This window comes from Myxine glutinosa, chromosome 6 (genome assembly GCF_964187855.1).
Source record: "Myxine glutinosa chromosome 6, kmMyxGlut1.1, whole genome shotgun sequence".
NCBI lineage: Eukaryota > Metazoa > Chordata > Myxini > Myxiniformes > Myxinidae > Myxine > Myxine glutinosa.
In genome coordinates, this window is record NC_136266.1 from 107153308 (window position 1) to 107175323 (window position 22016).

At 44.3% G+C, this 22016-nt stretch overlaps 1 protein-coding gene across 2 annotated transcripts in view; it reads left to right on the forward strand.

Annotated features, from left to right (window-relative positions):
• The window catches only part of TBL2 (transducin beta like 2), a 121026-nt gene that overhangs the window by 21591 nt on the left and 77419 nt on the right, over positions 1–22016 (forward strand). For both annotated transcript variants that reach the window (XM_068120788.2, XM_068120787.2), the window contains exons 4-6: positions 1233–1384; positions 1555–1681; positions 12180–12332. In XM_068120788.2, the coding sequence (XP_067976889.1) occupies positions 1233–1384; positions 1555–1681; positions 12180–12332 (432 nt within the window). The remainder of the gene's footprint in view (positions 1–1232; positions 1385–1554; positions 1682–12179; positions 12333–22016) is intronic.

The window sequence follows — 22016 nt, forward strand, 5'->3', positions numbered from 1 at the left end:
CTAGTAGCCGGATCTGAATCCGGATCTTCACCAAAATCTAACCATTTCGTCTTTGTCACATGTGCTACATCTCTGCCAAATTTCGTCTGAATCAGTCCACAACTTTTTGAGATATCTTGTTCACAAATGGACAGACAGACAAACAAACAGACAGACAGACAGGGGTGAAAACATAACCCCCATCCACCTTTGGTGGCGGAGGAAATAAAAAGATTTCTCTTTGGTTTTGATTTTGTTCCGATCATAATTGGCCTATCCAAATGCTGTAATATGAACAAATAATGCCATCTGTGCACCTGTTCATAAATCCTAAGCCTTTTTGAAATGAAATACCAAAAAAGGGTTGTGTGAGATGACAAGTAGACATCTTCTCCCACCTACCCCACCCAAAAAATATATAAATCAAATTTTACGATGTAGATCGTCATGAAACGATTCCGTGTGGTTGCTGTTAGTCTGGGATCCACAGGCTCAAAAGCTCAATAAAATGGGTTGGACCTGACATGGCATGCTATACTTTTTGTTTGTGTTTTTTCTATTAATTTGGACATTGTCCGCTGAATCTTGCGCTATACATGTCCGCTGAATGAGAGGTCTGCTCTGCCGGAAACCTTGCGAAAAAAATTTGTGGCCATTTTTGTATATGCAGCCTTTATTTTTTGACCGAAAAATGTGAAAGATGTTTTTTTCCTTAAAATCCTCAGTGGGTTGTGTCGGCTGTCAATAAATGCATTTCATCCCATCACAAATGAAGCATTCTTCCTTGTATTTGATGGTCTGTGGCATTGAAAACCGTGTTTTTGGAGCACTGCTTTCTGGCTCAGTGGAGAGTCCTGCTTCAGATGAAGTGCCTTCTTGCTTTGCAAAAAAAAAAATTCTCTGGTCAACAGTTTTGCGATTTGTGTACTTGACGCGACACTGTGCGTGCCACACAAGATTCCTTTCCAGAAAGTCACATTGAGGTTCCAGCTCATTCTCAAGTCTGAATGAGACTGAATATATCAAGTCTGAATATGTGTTGTTATTGCGTGACTGCCATAACTCAGATTGTATGCCCGCAGGTACATTCCTAAGCATTATTTCCCCAAAATTGTATTACAGGATTATATATTAGACGAACATGGTTTGTGACCTGACAGTCAATGTGTAGGAACTGCTTCCTCTGGTTCCTGATTGCTATTGATTAATATTATTATGCAGTCCTATACATTTGATTTGATTTTGTTCTGCAGGGTCGTGGCACTGTGGTTGGCCCTTGCCGACACCCTGCGGCTTTGTAAGATCCAGTGCCAGAATGACCGCACCCTACGACTTGTACCACTTTGCGCAGATTTCCCACGGCAGCACAAGGCCGAGGTTATCGCCATTGACATTGCAGCCACAGGTCTCACTTTCACGCCATCTTGCACCTTGCAGAGGGGTTGGGGGTGGGGAGGTGTGGGGTGAGAGGTGCCGTAGCGGTAATCATTTTTCCTTTTGTTTTCCACTTGCATTCCCGCTCCCCCACTCCCTTTTTCCTCCTCGGCAATTGTCGATGACTTTCTCGACCCGCAGGCCGGTTTTTGATGACCGCATCCAGTGACACGACCATTATCTTGTGGAACATGAAAGGAGTTGTCTTGAGCTCCATCAACACCAACCAGATGCAGAACTCTTATGTAGCTGTGTCTCCATGCGGCAGGTAAAGTGTTTGTCCTGGCACGAACAGATACACAACGGGAGCTGGTGATAAGGGCTAATTGGATGTGGTGACCACAACAGAGACATCTGATTAGAAGCTACAACGAAATACTTTCAAAGATTGACGGCATACTATTGCAGCTCGGATTTCAGACTGGAAAAACTTCCTGTCCGGCACATGTCAAACGAAGCATAACCAATCGTAAAACTGTTATGCTGTAATTGTACTTTGTTGCACCCGAGTTGGTGTGAGTTTTCCTTGTGATCATTTTGTTTGTGGTTTGCAATCTGTTCTCCTAGTACTTGTTCTTGATTTATTATCAACGAATCTCATTTTGTTCCCAAATGCACTGCGTTTTTTTATAATACATGATGGATATTTTATAGCAAACTGCCTTATGACTCGAGAGTGATTTTTTTCCATTCATTATTCTTCCTTTAAATTGTCTTTGTCTATCTTGTAATAGTCTTTGTCTACAACTCATACATGCATCATTTCCAGTAAGTTAAGCTTTCACGGAAGTTTGAAAGGTCAGGACAGAATATGTTGAGGTTTACTATGGCACTAGTTGGGCCTTGTCAGAATTGAGGTATTTGGGTGCAGCGGGGAGCATGGGTGCTATGTGGAGGAGTTTGGTAGGGGGTGCCATGTGGAGGGCTTGTGTGGGAGGGGCGGAGGGCGAGTGGGTGCCATGCTGAGGGCTTGTGGGGAGGGGGTGGGGGGGTGAATGGGTGCCATGCTGAGGGCTTGTGGGGGTTGGGAGGGGGGTGAGTGGGTGCCATACTGAGGGCTTGGGGGGAGGCTTAGTGGGTGCCATGCAGAGGGGTCGGGGGGAATGGCTGCTATGCAGAGGATTCAGGGGTGTGGGGCTGCTATGCGGAGGGGTAGGAGGTGCATGGGTGCTTATACAGAGGAGACTGTGGCACGTGGGTCCTATGCTGAGGAGAAGGGGTCATGTGGGGATGTGTGGGCACGTGGGTCCTATGCTGAGGGGACGGAGTCATGTGGGGGTGTTTCGGTGTTTTGAGGAGGGTAGGAGAGCGTTGTGCTATGTGGAGTGGTCAGATGCATGTGGGTGCCAGGCAGAGGTGTGGTGTGCCCATTGGCACCATTCGGAGGGGTCTTGGGTACCATGCGGATGGATGGGGGGATGAGTGGGTACCATGTAGAGGGGGACAGGGGGTGGAGCAAGTGAGTGCCATGCACAGGGGTCAGGGGGGGGAGGGGTGGGCTGAGTGGGTGCCATGCAGAGGGGTCGGGTACGCCATGCAGCGTGATCGTGGGCACGTGTGTGCTGTGTGGAGGTGTCGGGGATGCTTGAATTTTCACTTAAGTCTTCATTTTGTGTTTCTTTATTGTAGTTCATCTCCTGGATCGGTTCATCCTCTCTGATATGGTTAGCTTTTAGACTATGTAAGAAGAATCCCTGGAAATTATACTATGATTAAAGTGCAATGCATGTTAAAGGTTAATGCACGTGCTTGTGCACATTTCGCACAAAGGTCAACATCGTTGTGAAGTTGATCCTCGATCCTCTCCAGATAGCTTAGGTTTAAATATTGAGACTTGCAGGTTTGAGCTTGTAACGGCACAACACGCACGTCTAAATGCCCACACATCTGAGATGCCGGGGAACTGCAGGTTAGTTGACAAATCCAACCTGAGATGGCTGCTGAAAGATGTGTCCCTCCTGCCATCTGTGCTTCGCCTGACTAAGGTACCGGAATCTCCTCAAAAAATCCTTTGCTTTCATGCTCGTAGTGGTTCCTGTTGCTTTACCAAGCAATGCGTAGCAGGATACGGTCGTGGTGTTGCGTATGCGAACTGGAACAAGATGTGTAGAAAAGCAACTGTTAAAGTAAGGAAGTTCAATATTTTTGAACGTACACCAAGATTGTGCAATTGGTGAGGGTGTTTTGCTTCATCAGTGCTCTGGGGAAAAGGGGGTGAGGGTGTACTGGTGTTTTACATGCAAAGAGCAACCCGGTTGGTGATGGGAGGGCTATACGGAACCTGATCGTGAATGGTTTTATAAGATAAAAGCACGTTTTTAAAAGTTGACATTGAGTCAATGGATGCTGTAGTCGAGCAGAAGATGATGAATGGAGAACCGAGCAAGTCAAAAGATCGCAACCCAGGGGAGCAACAAGAACATGTGTTGCTGGAGAAAAATGATCGGCCAGAGCCATGATTTGCAAGTGTGTTCAGGAACAGGAGGTGGAGTGCAAGGGGAGAGCCAGCAATGTCTAGATGGTATGATAACAGTTTTAAAGGAATGTTTTGCCTTTCTGCCTCATAACACATCTGGAACTGTCTTGTCGTATAGTAGTGTATTGGTTCGTAGCGAAGAATGAAGAACTTGTCCTACTTGTGAAGGATAATGTTGAACTGCATCGATGGACATGTGGACCAATGAAACAAATGAACAGGAACAAGATGTGTAGATGTATACTAACCAAGATAACAAGATGTTAACAAGATGTTACCAATATAACAAGATGTATACCAACCATGGTGGGGATCAAGGAGAAGCTAATGTTTTGGTGTTGACCCTTCTTCGGAGCAAACGAGACAACAAAGGGTTGAGACCTCGAACCCTAACCTCACTTGCTTCCCACGGCGGTGAGCATACGTCAATCGATGTCCTGCCGATTCCATCCATTGTCGGCAAGATGTTCTCTTACTACTATTATCACCTCCACCACCGAAAGTGGATGGCGGTTATGTTTTCACCCCTGTCTGTTTGTTTGAGAACATGATATCTGAAAAAGTTCTGGACAGATTTGGACGAAACTTGGTGGACAGGTTCGTTCTGTGACGACTAATTGATTCGATTTTGAAGATCCAAATACGGATCCAGATAAGATCATTTTAAAGTGATTCTTCACCATTGAGTGATATGGCCAAAATCGATATCTAACATGATATTTCAAAAAGTTGTGGATGACTTTCAATACGATGTGATACAGATTTGGACAAAACTTAGTGGATGAGTTGTGTTGGTGACAATAACAAGCCAATTCGATTCTGGGTTCAGGTCCGAATCCAGATCTGACCTATCAGTGGGATACAAAATGGATAAACTGTTCAGCTTGGCAGAGGTATGCTCTCTATCGAGTGCCGTTCTCGTTATTATTATTATTATTATTATTATTATTATTATTATTATTATTAGACAGCTGAGCAGTAATTCAAGTTTGTAGAATTGTTGATCGATTTGGCCATAGCGCAGGCAGGCGAGATTTGCTGCTTCTTAGTCTTTCCTGCTTCGGATGAGGTCACGGCCTAAATGCAGGGACTCTTTTCTTAGCTCTTGCACCATGGAAGCTGTATAGTTCCTCAAAGCATAAGGAAGGAAAGCTTCTTGTGTGCTTGAATCGTCATGGTTGCCCTTCGTAACTGAAGACTGACGTTCACACGTGACGTGACATGCCAACAGTCAGGGAACATGAATCTAGTGTCAAAGCTGCTGAACCAGACACCAACCACACACTGAGATATCAACTGGTGGGTCAAGGGATTGCTACGAAGACCTTGGTTCCCATAGTTCAGGTAGCAATTTGTAATTTCAGGGTGATAGCGATAACTCACCTACTCTTCACAAAATATACTGTGGGGAAAATTATAATTCTGAAGAGGATGATTATGGGAGAGGTGGTGATGTGTATATGTGGGGTTAGCAGTTTTAAAAAGTCCTCCATATTTGCATACATCATAAATAGATGGCCCGATTTTAATAATTTTTGTGTTATTCATGTTTATTCGTGTTGGTGTTCAGGTATGCTAGCCAGGATCACAATCCTAACCACCCACCTACCAGAATCGGATTGGATGCTCACCACAATGCCACCAATCTCGTGATAATTTGAATACCACCATAAAGTTTTGGTAAATTCTCACTTGTGAATTGTTTTGTGGCTGTTGTTGTAAAATTGTTTTATCGTATTGCAAATTCTTGCACACCTCTCCATTCCTATTCCACCTCCAGGCACAGCATGGCATCATTGCCAGGCACGAAGGCACGATGGTGCGCGCTGAACTGGAGTACTCAGTTTTCACTCCGTTTGTTTGTTTGTCTGTCTGTTTTCTTCGTTTCTCCGGGTGATATCTCGGACATCCTTTGAGCTCGGAAGCTGAAATTTGGCCACAATAGTGAGAAAGTACTTTGGAAAAATCAATATTTTTTGGTTTTTTGATTAATCAATTAATTGATGAATTGTTTAATTATTATCGATTTATTTAGAAATTATTTATTTCCTTTCTCATCTGGGCAATATCTCGGGCACCTTTTGAGCTAGGAAGCTATTTGGACATGACAATGACCAAGGGGATTTGACTGTAAAGGCTATTTTTGATTTATTGATTAATCAAGTGATCAATTCCCCCTCCCCTTCCCCCTGATTAACTAATTATTTAATTTTAGCAAAGTTACAGCTTCGGATGAAACACTGGTGGTTTAGGTATTCTATTAGCCAATTGATTAAGAAATTCATTATTTTGCTATTACTAGCTCCCCACAGGTTTTAGGGGGTGGCAGGAAGGGTCATTTCTCTCTGGGATATATCGATTGCAGTAGATCTACGGTCGGGCCTCAATAAATCCCATATACAGATTTTTAGCCACATGATGTCCTTGTAATTCATTCCATGTTAACATACACCAATGCGCCCTCATGTTCTTGTTCAGCTTGTGATATTTGTGCATTATTGAGATGAGCGTTGGGTCACTCGCGAGAGAAATAAACTTAAAGCCCACTGATTATTCCTTTCTTTCAGGAATTGTTTGAATGTTGAAATAGAACGATAATCTACAGCACTAATTGGCATATTTGAAATCCTCCATTAGTTCACTCCACCAGATTCTGCTTCCTTCATCTTCTCTCATTCCCTTCTTTCTACCATTTCCACCTTCTTGGTATGATATAACTCGTCTCGCAACTCCAGCACTTCCCTTCCAATCAGTCTGGCTCCCTATAGACTCGTTTAAAATCTATCTCGACTGTGAGGCCTTACCCGTAAACTCCTTTGGTCCCTTTAACATCACCACCCTAAAATGCTTCATCCATAATTCTTTCTCAAACAGACTTACTGCATTGTATTTTAATTAAGCGTTCCTCTATACTCCTATATGATAGTGATAGGGAGAGGCATATTGCTATTCTAGGGTTTGTTTCTACAATTAACACCCCACCCCTCCCCAATTTTAACAGTGCCCCAGAGTTTCTTAGTCCCCCACTGAGTTCTAAACCACCATTAGAATATATCTTTTATTACTGCAACCCTAATTTCCAAAATTTCCGAGCTGTATATCGTAGTCGGCTGGGACTTTTGAAATGAAGTTTTGGATCAGTAATGTGAATAAAAAGTATGCGGGGTTGGCCTTTTTTTTTTAAGACCATGACCTAATTATAGACATTTCAACATTTTTCACCAGAACTCGACTAAGGCCTGTCCGATGGGAACGAAATTACCCCCTGTAGATATCCTAGAGCAAGGCACTTTTGACTTGGTTTGCGTCATACCCTCCGAGTTCAAGGTCAAGGTCAAATGCTTTTTTTTTTGTCACTCAATTTTTGCCAATGTGGAATCTTAAAGACCACTTTGCCTTCCAAAGATGGCCTTGCATCATAATAGTGTACCTGCACTGAAGTTGTGCACCTGATACTTGAATTGTCCTTGACCAATTTTTTTTTTATATTGTAATCTAATTAACAAAAAAAAACCTTGATCATAACTTGAATAATTTTCCTCTGATTTTTATGTTGAGTTTTATGCATAGATTGTAGATGGGGACACATTTTCTTAATTTACACTCTATCCCTAAATGTTGAAGGTCAATCAAGTTCCTATGGCAGTCCAAAACAAATATGGCCACCATTGGTTCGTGGGGCAAGGCTAAGTCACATGCGATTGCCGAAGGTAAGCTGGAGGAGGCTTGCTCTTTATGATCGCAGATATCTAGTTTTGTATTGTGAGTTTTCATTTGGATTAGTGTTTTTATTAATCTCCATTTTGATTGTTCCCATTTTAATCTAGCTCCTCCACGAGCCTCAACTTTGTATAAGAATTTTAAAAAGACGCTGTAGACGATAATATATAATACTGCTTATGATCTAGCTCTGTTTAAGGAAAATATATTGTTAATACCAGTGTTTGGCCAGATTTGAAACCACGGCCTCTGGTGTGCCTGTTCATTGTGTCCTCACTCCCTATGCCCAAGTACTCATTTTGGGTACCATGTAATAGTTTGCTTTATGAGTTACTAGGGCATGCCCGTACTATATATAAGCTAGGACGTGCCCGTACGTGGGTGCCCGTTCCTTGCCAAAAAAAAAAAAAAAAAAAAAAATTGTGTAGGGGTGTGTGTGTGTAAACATCCTAGGGCGTGCCCGTACGTGGGTGCAAAAAAACATGCGTGCAAACAACAACAACAAAAAAAAACTTTGAAACCACGTGGCAGTAACGACCACAGAACCCCCCCCCCTCTATTTACATGAATGGTTTGGTCCATTCGCAACGACCACAGAACCCCCCCCCCCCCCTCTATTTACATGCAATGGTTTGGTCCAAAGCGAACGGCTTGCAGTGTTTGGTAAAGAAATCGCCATAGCTCGGTAACTACTTCTCCGATTAATATGAAACCTTGAAAAGGCACATCCTCGGGTCCCCAGCAATATACCTGGCAAGTTTAAAGTATATCGGACCGGTAGTTGTCGAGAAACAGCGGTCACAGACAAACATACACACATACAAACACACATACACACAGAGATTAATGGAATTATAGATAGACTAGGGCATGCCCGTACTATATATAAGCTAGGACGTGCTCGTACGTGGGTGCCCGTTCCTTGCCAAAAAAAAAAAAAAAAAAAAATTTGTGTAGGGGTGTGTGTGTGTAAACATCCTAGGGCGTGCCCGTACGTGGGTGCAAAAAAACATGCGTGCAAACAACAACAACAAAAAAAAACTTTGAAACCACGTGGCAGTAACGACCACAGAACCCCCCCCCCCTCTATTTACATGAATGGTTTGGTCCATTCGCAACGACCACAGAACCCCCCCCTCTATTTACATGCAATGGTTTGGTCCAAAGCGAACGGCTTGCGGTGTTTGGTAAAGAAATCGCCATAGCTCGGTAACTACTTGTCCGATTAATTTCAAACCTTGAAAAGGCACATCCTCGGGTCCCCAGCAATATACCTGGCAAGTTGCAAGTATATCGGACCGGTAGTTGTCGAGAAACAGCGGTCACAGACAAACATACACACATACACACATACAAACACACAGAGATTACTGGAATTATAGATAGATGAAATCACTAAGTTTTTTTTTCAAGACCGAGGCTCGTGTAAGCGCTAACATTAATGACAAAAAAAAAAAAAAAAAAAAAACGGACACACAAGACGAAATAAAGGGAGCGGGAGACAAGATGGGGAGAGAAGGGGAAGCACACAAGTACAACATTTGAGAGCAGGGACATCGGGAGATCTGTGGGAGGTAGAGGGCTTGGTGGGAGGAGGCGTGGGAAGGGTCTATGGGGGTGGGAGAGGAAAAAAAAACACATGGACACTGCTAGGACTTCCAGGAAAGAAGTCGGTATTTCAGAAAAGTGGATCTGGGGTGAATTAACGGGTAGAAAAGATCAAGGTTTTGGATGGGGGAAGATGAGAGATGGTGGTGAACAGGTGTTTTAAAGACCTGGAGGGTGGAGTGGGATTGAAGAGAGTGAGGGAGTTTGTTCCAGAGGTGGGAGAAAAGAGGAATGAAAGAGTGAAGGTGAGCAGAGAGTCTTGATGTTGGCAGTTTCACCAGAAGAGGGTTGCAGGCAGATCTTGTGCGAACTGTAGGAGTACTTGGGGGACAGCACTGACAGGGCTGGGGGGGCTAGGCCAGAGAGGAGTCGGTAGAAGACAGAAAGACCACGGTGAGTGAGGTAAAGGCTCTCACAATCGGCTTCATCGCGGGAGATTCCAATGATTCTGAAAGCTTTAGTTTCAACAGCGTGAAGCTGAGCGAGGTGTGAGGCAGGAGCACCAGCACAGAGGGGAGAGCAGTATTCCATTGAGCTGCAGATGAAAGCCTTGTATGTGGTGAGGAGCTCAGGTGTGCCAAGGAAGGACTTCGCATGACGGAGAATGCCCAGTCGGCGATTGGCTTTGGAGGCCAGCTTGGAAATGTGTTTTTCCCAGGAAAGATCATGGCAGATTGTGAGACCCAAGAGATTTAGTGACAGAACTTCTTGCAGAGGATTGTTGAGAAAGTAGATGGGAGGGTTGTCCAGACGGTCTTTTCGAAGAGACATAGTAAGAGTGTGAGATTTGTCAGGATTGAAAGACATGTTCCACTTGTTTGACCAGTCTGTGATTTTGACCAGGTCTGCAGAGAGTGAAGAGGCTGCGGACTGCCGATCTGAGGGATGAGGGATTTAGCGGCAGAGAGTGGAGTCGTCAGCAAAGAGATAGAGGATTTTCCAGAGAGTCAGAGAGATCATTGATAAACCACCTTTAGAGGCCATTTTTCCCCGCAAAGCGGGGGTTGGCCTTTTTCGGGAACCATGGTTGTTGTTGTTTTTTTGGTCCCCTTTTTGAAGCAATGTTTTATGGCCGGATGCCCTTCCTGCCGCCAACCCTTTTTGCCGCCAACCCTATTAACTTGAAAATTAAACAGCAATTATTACATAGTGCATCACTGAATTGGGAAACCAACTACTTTTGAGGTCAAAGGTCAACTCACGGTCAAATTTATTGTATCAGTTTTCATCTGAAAAATTGTCAATTTTAATCCGATTGACCCGAGCTTTGATTAAGATCACCAATTTTCATCTTAATGGAATGGACAATTTGATGTATCCATGGCAACCTTTTTTTGAGGGTGGGGTGGATTTTGTAACTATTGTGCTCTGCATGATGTCTTCTTGTTTATTTCTTTTGAATAACTAATAGTTCCCCCCCCCTTCCCATGCCTTCCCCCCAAAGCCCTCTCCCTCCCACAGTTCTCTCGATGTCTCCATGTCTCTCGGTCCCTGCTCTCAAATGTTGTGTTTGTGTCCTTCCCCCTCTCTCCCCATCTTGTCTACCGCTCCCGATGTTATTTGTTTTGTGTGTCTGTTTGTCTTTCTGTGTGATTAATGTTCGCTCTTTCACGAGCCTCGATCTTGTATACAAAAAAAAATAATTCTTTTTCATATATTGATGTAAATATTAAAAAATTTATATTAATTAACAATGTTTAATTGAATATATATATATATATTCTCCCTTCTGTGCCTGGTGGTTCCAGAAAATAACAAATGGCAGAAAACAGATGATTATTGTACTGCTGCACAGCCAGCAGTCTCTTGATTGCATTGACGTGTCACCCTTGAACCATCACTCCATTTTATAAAATTTAGGGTGACATTACAGTAAGGCAGTTTTTAAAAATTTTTATTACAGTAAGGATAGTAACTTATCCTGCCTATGTTAACAGTAATCTAAACCTTGCAATCTGCCCAGCTTCCTTTACCATCCTTATTGTTTATGTCCACATGGTTTTCTACTTCTTTTTGTAAAATTGAAGTTGTACCTGTCCAAACAAAAGAAAGCTCCTCCACCAATTTTTCCAACAGGGGATAACTCATTGCTCACCACGAATGAAGTCCAATGTCACGTTTGTGATTTTCTTCTTTTTTTTTCTTTTTTCTCCTATTGGGGACTGGCAGAATAGCTTGGGAGTGAGGATGATTGGATGAATTACCAATGCACCTTCCCCCCCCCCCCCCCCCCCCCCAATCCACTCTATTTCGTGGCAGCAGATGGAGCTGGAGCTGCCTTATGTCGTCTGCCATCCTTTGTAGAGCATAGTAAAGTTGCTGTCTTGTCTGCAACATGCAAGTGTCTTTCACTCCTTAGGCCGTTGGATTGGTGCAATGGATGTGTACATCCTACAAACAACCCTTTGGCCTTTGTATTGCTGCAGTCGACGTGAACATCCTGCAAAAACCCTTTAGGCCTTTGGATTGGTACAATAGCATTAAGGGCTGACACCCCACAGACATTCAATTCTTAACTATAATGGTATATCTGAATTGTGTTGGTATTGGTTGCATTTACTTACTTAACACCTTTTGGTAAAGTGAATGGTATGTGGATGCAGCCACTCAAGTAGAGGAAGCTTCTTACATTTTAGGCCAAACAGCCTGTTGTTTGCTCTTTTAGTTACTGTTTAATGTTCTGTATAATCCGTTTTGAAACAACATGAGGAATGGTCAAACATCAGGCAGGATTTAAAAAATATTTATCAGTGGTATATGCCCAAAAATTAATTGTACTCAAAACCATATAATATTTTATCTCCACACTGTTATGAAAGACTTTGTGGAGATCGAACCTACACCGTTAAACTAGACCGGAAAGTGTTTACCCACTCAACCACCAAGTGGCTCATAAAGTTTCTTCCTGTACTTCAGTTTCCTTGTTCAAATGACCCTGCCATGTTATACCACCCTTTGGCAGGTTCGTTGGTTCTTGTGGATTTACGCCAGATGTGAAGATCTGGGAGGTGCGCTTCGGGAAGACTGGGGAGTTTCGGGAAGTTACACGAGCCTTCGAGCTCAAAGGTCATAAGGCTGGAGTGGTCTCCTTTGCCTTCTCTAATGACTCTACCCGGTGAGTATCATGAAAGATTTTGGTGTTGGGTGGTGGTTCTTGATGAAGGGGTTGTCGTCTTTAGCGAATGCGCATTGAGCCAGCATTCGAGTAAGAATGTTCCCCACTGGTTGCATCATCGCTAAGGCACTGATGGAGTTCTGCTGGGTAGGGATTTGGAACTTGGCCAGGGTACCGTCAATAACTCGTCTCTTTGCTAAAGTCACTCAGATCTCTTTGAGAAAGGCAACGCGGAATCTTTAAACATCCACCTGCTGATACTAACAGATGAGTCCCCGAGCTTTGTGTAATTCAGAGGAACAACATGCTCAACGATGCAATGTTTGTCTCTGAAGCACCAATCTGACAGTTTGTATTTGGATCATGAATTGAACCCAGACTGGGCAGGTCAAATGCAAGTGTGCCTCCTCTACACTCTACAACAACATCCTATCCAACGGTGGTGGGTGGAAATGTGAGACAACGAAACCTCACCCAATTCTCAAATGCAATCCATGAACATGTGTTTAAATTATTGGAACACCTATAAATGAGAAATGGAACATCGTTTGCCAGGAGTTTCCGATACTGATATAATTTAATGGATCCATAAAGCCAGCACAGTCACTCGGTCTAGTTTTGAAATCCTTTAAGCAGGGTTGCAGTCAGCCATCACTTGTGCTCACCACAAGTTTTGCATTTTGCTGTACATTTGTAGTTCCCTCCCCCTCACCGCATTACCCCCTCCATCCATTGTCCTGTTCAGCGCAGACGTTGCAGGACTGACCAAATCGAGCAGATGCTAAGCAGGCAAGAATTGCCAATTCCTCAAATGCTCATGCTGAGTGGAGAGGACTGCACTGAGGGAATTACCATTTCCTCAAGCACTGACTTGTAGGGTTGTGTTTTTGTGGTCCTTCACCGCAGCAGTGTTTGGAAAGATTGGACATAACTGCAAGATTTAAAAATGGAAGCATGACAATCACTTCAGCAGTTTTTGTAAAACAAATGACATTCCAGTGCTGAAGGACAACTCTGATGATGTCTGGTGCACAGGAAGTGTGTGGAATCTCAAGTGATAAAATGCTTTGATTTGCACTTTATTGCTCGAACATTGTTTTGGAATTTGCAAAGTTGTTTACACATCTTGTTTTTTTTTTTTTTGTTTTTTTTTCCTTTGCTTCTGGATTAAAGGCCATCTACATATTACATACCTAAGAATGGCATAATTTCCAACAACAAGCATGCATATATTTTGATGGCCTATTATGCACAGCGGCAGACTTGATATGTAGGATATCACAGCCATGAGGAAACCTCCCCCCAGGTGGCATAATGGTTCGTGCGTATTCGAACGGCAGTTCGAACCCTGACCGAATCATACCAAAGACTAAAAATGGTACATGCTGCTTCATTCATTGCTTGACGCTCATGATTTAAAAAGGATACAGCATGGAGAAACAACCCAAGGTTTGTAATAAGTGATTCTTCACTATTTAGTGGTAGGGCCAAAAACGATACATGGCATGATTTTTCAAAAGGTTGAGGATGACATGACAACTTGGTGGATGAGTTGGGTACGTGACAAGGACAAGCCGATTATATTTTAGTTCATGTCCGGATCCAGATATGACCTATCAGTGGGATACAAAACATAAACTGTTCAGCCTGGCTGAGGTATGCTCTCTACAGGGTTGTAGTATTATCACGTGATATACCAGACAGTTTCATGCTACTCATTTGTCTCTCCGTTGAGAAACTTCTGCTGAAAACACTGCGTTGAAGTGATTTTCACAGTGTGTCAGGTTTCATCATGACCACTGAGTTACCAATGATTGGTATCATTTTTTGTGTTTCTCTTAGAAATGCGATTGTAGAAACATGTGGCAATGTGCAGCTGCCTCATGGACAATTTGAATGTCTATTTTTAAATGTTTTGTTTGGCTGCTCGGATGATCTGCTCCTCTAGCGAATGCATACCTGATGATGGTTTGCTGTTTGCAGAAATTATTTTGAGAAAGTGCAATAAATTGCTGATGCAATGCCATCATGATCATCTTTTTCAAAAGTTGAGGGCCGCAAGTGAGTGCCAACAGACATCGCAGATGGCTTGATTGTGCACGTGTACGTGCTCATGCTCATGATATGAACGATGACTTTAAAACTACGTTGATTATCTGGATTACAAAGGACTATTGCACCATTTATTAATAAATCGTCAAAAGAGACAGTCTTGCACTTGCAGCATCACAAGACCAAATATAAATACAGTATAGTACATACAATGACATCTACAGCATGACTTCTGAAGCACAAAGTGATGTCCACGCACCATTTTCTGTGTATGTTGTCCATCCACCTTTCTCACCAGATCGATGCAATTTTTTTTTTCCTATTGTCAAAAATGGAAAGTGATGTAAGAGCAAGTCATTTGGCTGATTGGATTATTTGTAAGTATGACAGCTGTTCAGTAAGACGTCCAGGAAGTGGATTAGTAGTGTTGGCTGCAGAGGATTACTTTTGAGGAGACTATTCTCACTTGGCAATAGTTATTTCCACGTTGTGCATGATGAAATTGGTCCACAAGCTTTTTGACGCTACTTGCAAGAAACGTGTGTGAAAAGTTTCCACCGTTGCTGTACCTGACCGCCAAGCAAACATCGAGAGCACTGTTCTTCGTGAGAGCATTTGGACCAGTCTGGCTTTGTCACCTGTCCATATTCTTACCCAGGAATAGCCAAAAGTTTCCTTTCCCTGAATGAGTTGGAATTTTAAATGGAAAACAGGAGGGGATTTCGGCTGTGGGTTGTGGAGAGAGATGAGCGTATGCTGAATGGTGACCGGCCAGCTCACTCTGGCGAGGAATTGAACAAGGCGGCTGTTTTTCTGCGAGTCTAACTGCCTCCTTTATTTCGCTCACCACCCCCATTCTTTAGCGGCCCCCTTGTGTGATGCGGCCTTCTCTCATGCGCTTTCTGCTGCGTTGCAGCTTTGTGGGCTGCGGAGTTCCGTTTCGCTTGCTCTATTCGTCAGGTGCGCGTGCGGATCTCGTGTCATAAAACTTGGCTGCTTGTTTTCATTGGAGGCGAGGACAACCGTGGCATTGTACAACTTTGACGCAGACACTCATCACCCATTGCAATCGCCCTCCTCTCGCCACCACCACCACTGTTCACTTTGTCGCCCTCTAAGCTCATCCTCCCTTCTCATTCGGTTGTTAGGTTTGCTGTATTGTGCAGGTGAGGTGGGTTGGACTTATAATGCGTGTAGCTGTAGGCAGACATATGTGTGCAGACTTTCTGCCATGGAGGTCAGAGGGGGGGTGGGGGGGGTGGAAATGATGGGGATAGTGAGACCGTCAAGCCAATCGTGTGTGGCTTCCCTGGCATTCGACTGTAACGCAACAGCATTGTGGGGTGGGGTGGAGGTGGACAGTTGGGAGTAATTCTGCCCCAGGTTTGAACATGCATTTTAGGTTTTACATTTTCACTACATGGAGGAGAGAAAATTTACCGAAGAGTGATTCATGAAGGACTGGCTTGGTAAAATGATTCAAGTTGGGTTTGCATTTCATCGAATGAAGAACTTGAGAAATGACAGTTGGTCATGGTTTATTACAGCCAGTTTGCACCGTTCCAATTCGGGTTTCCGAATCCCGACTTTGTTTTGACAGTTCCTGTGGTTTTAATCTACACTGAGGAAAACTTCCACAGGGGCACCAAGAGCACATTTTCTGAGCTAATCGGCATGAGAGATCGCGGTTTACAGAAGCGTGCTGCGCCAGGTCGGACATAACGCCTCCAAATCGGCGTGCCTCCTGCCGTGCCATAAAACGGGGTCACATCTGGTGGGTCACGTTGGCGCACGCAGGGAACCAGATGCCCAAAGCCTGCCCGGCTAGTGTGGGCCCAAGCGCCGGGCGTATGAACCTTGTGCGAAATGGCTTCCACGTGCGCGCTGGCTTTTGAGGATTATGGACAGCCCTTGCAGTGTACAAATTTAGAATGATCGGGATCCCCGGGCCAGCCTGACGGGCCGCACGTTGACAGGCAGATGGGTTTCCCCTGGAACCGGAGCCGATTGCATTCCGTGCAAACTGGCTCATCGCTTGGGACACGGTCAGAATCCTCGGCCGTTGTGAACTGTCAACCTGATTTCTTTGGGTAACTGATAACATGTTCCAGTAGCACATTGCATGAAGACATTACAATAAATACTCTGCGCATCATGAAAAGCTTCTTCCAAAAGGCCAGAAACAAGGAAATGCTTTTGGGGGTTTTTTTTTTTTGTTGGTATTTTGTTAATTTATTTATTTGCCTTAATTCCTCTTCCTTCCCTTTCCCCCATGGCCACTGTAGCAGCACCATTGGGTCATCCCAAATTTGATCTAAGCATCAAAGACACTTCTGCAGAGCATTATGCTGTCAGCCCCAGAGATATGTTAAAGGGAAGAAAATGGAGCATTCCAGACTGTGTGCACAGGTGTGGCACACCCAGTGTCCCACTGGAATAGCAGTAGCTGCAATACCTAACGGGATTGGCCAAGTGTGTAAGTGGGGAAATACCATTTTACAAGTTCTCTGCCCATGCAATTAACCAAGTTTCTTTTGCCAGGGAGTTAACTTACTTTGTGAATGGAATATCCATGTAGCTTTTCTCAACTTTGATTTGATCACCTTTGTTTTCCCTGCACCCTTTACAACCTATGTGCAGACACTAATGCACCATCGAGGCTTGTGGGGCCTCTCCACCCCCCCCCCCCCCCGCCTCCAACTCGTGCACCTCATTTTATTCATTCATTTATTGTTAAGTCAAATCATCCTCACCCCTCACCTTGACTTTTATAAAGTCAAGAAATCATGCAGTTTGCCATTTATTAAATTTAGGGCCTCACCCGAGGGCGCACTATGTGGGAGTGGGAGTGGGGGTGGGTGGGAGGTGCGGTGGGAAATCCTCCAGCAAATGCGTATAAACATTATTCCAGTTATGAATACTGACATAACCAGCACGATTTCTAACAGTGGCTTTCTTTACCGGTCTATTTTGTCTTTAATAAATTCATTTTAAGATTAAAAATTGGGATAGATTGTTTGAATGGAAAAAAATGAGCCAAGTAGGCATGTAGGGATTTTAGTTAATTTTTCCAATCCATTTTTTTATTTAGCAAGAGCACTACGCAACGCTTGTAGCTCGCACACGGCTAACTTCACTGAATTTATCCATACGAGCATTATCCTCACTTAACCATTTTATATGGAGCTTACTGTTTTATGGCGTGACTTTGGATTAAAGTGTGTGTGTGTGTGTGTGTGTGTGTGTGTGTGTGTGTGTGTGTGTGTGTGTGTGTGTGTGTGTGTGTGTGTGTGTGTGTGTGTGTGTGTGTGTACTGTATATATGTATATTGTCGTGCCCGTAGCTAGTGAACACCATCCTTAACTCCCAGGGTGACCTCCTGATTATGGCAGTTGATGTGCGCGAGATGGAAGAGACACGAAGCATTTAGCTACACTAAATACATGGGTTTATTCCAAAACCCACCCAAAACGCGACAACAAAAATGCAACAATAATGATTTATAAGAAAATAAGGCGCAGATGAAAATAACGAAAATAAATGCTGAGGTAACCAATTTCTACTGTGAGGTACCTCAACGCAGACACAAACCACACACACGGAGAACAGTAATAAAATAAAAGCTCCCACTCCAGCACTTAGCTGTCCCCAAAATGGGTCCTGTTGGTGAGGTCGGCAGTTGTGGTGTCCGGAGCCACCCAGGGCGGGAGGCTTGGAAAACAATGGCGGCTACGCCATGCGTTGAATGTGCCGCGGCTGCCCATGAATGAGGCGATAGGCAAGCATGTAGACGCCCCTCCTTGTTTTATCCACCATGTAGTGTTACGGATTCGTCACTTCCGTTGTTGTGGTTTTCATCCACTTGAAACATTTCTGGTTCCATGTATTATTATTACTAGGACGTACCCGTACGTGGGTGCCCGTTCCTTGCCAAAAAAAAAAAAAAAAATGTCTTCGCCCATGCATGCATGGGCGTGCCCATGGGCCCATGGGCGTGCCCGTAAGTGCGTGATGTGACCGTACAATGAATGTATCGTCCCGACGCCGCAGCTCGGATGGCGCTGCAGTTAATCGGGCCTGTATCGGCAGAGTTATTATAAACGTGTACTACAATCGATCGTACCTTACAGCGTCTGCTCGCCACGTTCAGCATCAGTACGTCGTCACTATGACTATCCGTAAGTCCGGAAGTGACGTCCTCATTTGACTGTCCGGAAGGTCGCATATCGCAGTTACGATGAATCGCAAATTAGTTTTAATTAGTTTTAAAACATAGTTTAACGGCAACATAGCGCCAACATAGTTTGCCAACGTGAAATAAATGAATACGCTCTCAAATGTGCCGTCCGAGGCAGAGTCTGTTCGGCACGTTCGGCACACGTGATAGCTCGCTGCTCTCTGATTGGTTGAATCGTTTTTTGGACATAGCTCGGTAACTACTTCTCCGATTAATATGAAACCTTGAAAAGGCACATCCTCAGGTCCCCAGCAATATACCTGGCAAGTTTAAAGTATATCGGACCCGTGGTTGTCGAGAAACAGCGGTCACAGACACACAGACATACACACAGACAAACACACACACACACAGAGATTACTGGAATTATTATTATTATTGTTGTTTGAGAGAAATAGCAATTATTATTGTCAAAAGGTAAAAAGGTTAATGTTTAAATGAAATAGGAACCGGACGGCGACGAAGAGGAAGAGGAGAGAAAAGAAGGCGGAGCGAGTGAGTCGGACAAGAAGGAGCCGAGCTACTTGTGGTCTGGAGCGAACATTGGCGAGCAAGAGTCGCGAGTGAACTTTTGGTTTCCCGGGAAAGGGATTCTTTTCCTGTTGTTTCTGACAACAGAGTTGTCATTGCTGTGACCGATCAACCTGCGTGTCAGGTTTTTGGCGGTGGATTCCGACTTCCGAGGAGAATTATCGTCGGGCTGTTACGTCTCAAGAACGGGTCGTCGGCCATTTTGACTCACGCGCATCGCGCGTCAAGCAAGGCCTTTGCTTCTTCAGCCGTATCTGGCGTGTGTGTGTGCACCGTGGCTTGAAGATTAATTTGCGGTTCGCCGACTGTGAGCCGTGAAAGTCCATACCCGAGGGTGTGATTTCCCAGTCGCCTGGAGGGCGCCTTTGTGCAGCTGTGGCTGTGTGGCTGTACTTGCCATCCGAACGGGATTCTGGTCTCGATCGGACATCGTTCTGTCGATCGCTGGAGCGGATCGACTCTGGCTTGAAGCCGGGGAATAAGAGACATTGGGGATGTTCTTGTTTCACTCACTTGGAGCACAGTGAGTTCTATATTACAAAACTGATGGTACCATCATAGGACATATTGATTGTACTATTGAATACTATTATTGTTGTACTGTTATTCTTGTGTGATCTTAATACAATATTTGTTTGTGAGTAACAATTGGGGTGGCTTCTCCATTGATCTTTGACAGAAAGAATAACACATTTTTCTGTGTTATTTTCGACTCCTCTCGGGGCTCGGAGGTACACCGTGACCAGGGGGTCGGGGAGGAGCATGTAACAGAAATTGGGGGCTCGTCCAATTGGCTCGGGGGCTCGAAATTGGGATTAAATTCCCTGATAACATTCGTCCGGGATAGAATTCCCTAACATTCCCAAAATTCCCAAATTTGGAATTTTTTTTCTAACATCCCCAAATTTTTCAAAAAAAATTGGAAATTTTTTTGTGTGAAGGATAACAGGTGTTAACTGATAGTCACCATGGTGTTTGACGCAGAACAGTTTGCGGCGTCCCCTAATGAGGCACAGTTGCAAGCGTTAAAAAAATCGGAACTCTTGATATCGGCCAGATATTTTAACTTGGAGGTCCGAGTTAATATGAAGAAAGCAGAGATGCAGACATTGGTGGTAGAATCTCTGGTGGGACAAGGAACATGGACAGAGGTCGTCTTGGATTGGCTACCCGAGGAAAAAGAAAATGTGGAGCTCCGGAAAATGGAGATGCAACTGCAGAGCCAGGAAAAGTTAAAAGCATAGGAAAGGAGAGCTGCAAGAGAACTCGAGGAGAGAGGAGCAGAGGAAAGGAGAGCTGAAGAAGAAAGAAGAGCAAAGGAAAGAGCAGAGGAAAGGAAAGCCGAAAGGGAGTTAAAGGAACGTGACATGGAGTATCAGAAGGAAGTTAAACTCAAGGAGCTGGAATTAATGGGAGAACGGGGAGAAGTAGCATCCATGCCGGCTGGTTCGACAACTAGTCAGAACACCTGGGATGTTGGTAGGGATGTGAGGCTGGTTCCACCCTTCAATGAAAAGGAGGTAGCCAAGTTTTTTTTACACTTTGAGAAAGTGTCTCAAATGCTAAAATGGCCTGTGGGGTCCTGGACTATGTTAGTGCAAAGTGTTCTGGTGGGTAAAGCTCAAGATATATTTTCGGCTTTACCGATTGACAAATGTACAGATTATGAGGAAGTGAAGAAAGCCATTCTCAAAGCCCATTAATTGGTCCCTGAAGCTTCCCGGCAAAAATTCCGGAATGCCAGGAAGAGGGAGAGTGAGACCCATGTGGAGTTTGCCGGAATGAAGGAAAACATGTTTGATCGGTGATGTGATTCTAAAGGGGTTGGGAAAGACTTCAAACTGTTACGACAATTGATCTTGGTGGAGGAATTCAAACAGTGTGTCCACGAGGACATCAAAGTACATCTGGAGGAAAAGAAGGTACCAGAGTTGTATGAGGCAGCAACCGTGGCAGATGACTATGCCTTGACACACAGGATGGGGTTCCACAAACCTAACTTCCCGCCTAGAGTTCACCAGGGGAGTTATGGTACATCCGGTGCGGAGAACGAATATTCATGGGGGCAGCCCAGATATGACTATGAGGACAAATCTGATGCCGCAAATTTTAGGGATCAGAAGACTACGGTTCCAAGACAGACGTATCTTCCGGGTGGCTCGAGGCAGACCACGAGTTTTTCCTCCGGGCCGACTTGCGTTTTTTGCAAGAAACCTGGACACTTGATGTCCCAATGTTATGCCCTGGAAAGGAAAAATCAGGAGCGGAGTCAGACGAGTCCAACTCCGAATGCATTGGCAAATGTGAGAAATCGTCCTTGGAGGACAGTGCCTTGTGAAGGTTCCCATGCCAAAGTTACGGCATCACAGAACGACCTTGTTCAAGAGGGTTACCAACCTTTTATTTCAGAGGGGTTTGTGTCACTGGATGGAGACTTGACTAACCAGAGACCTGTTAGGGTATTGAGGGACACGGGAGCACATCAATCTTTGATGCTTGAAGGCATTTTGCCATTGTCAGAGAAGACGGCAACTGGTGTTAGTGTTCTTTTACAGGGAGTTGGTGGCTATGTTAAAGCTCCACTTCATGTCATCCATTTGAAGTCTGATTTGGTGTCAGGACCGGTCACGGTAGGTTTACAAGCCACTCTTCCTGTAGAGGGAATATCTTTTGTTATCGGGAATGATTTGGCCGGTGCTCAAGTTTCTGGTAACCCGATGTTTGAAAAGCCTAGTATGGAAAATAACACCGCACAGTTGGAGCAGGAGATTCCGGGTATCTTTCCATCCTGTACCGCGACTCGTGCTATGGGTAGGAAGCGCTCTGAAGAGAAGAGGAAGGTACTGACATCACGCTTTGCACAG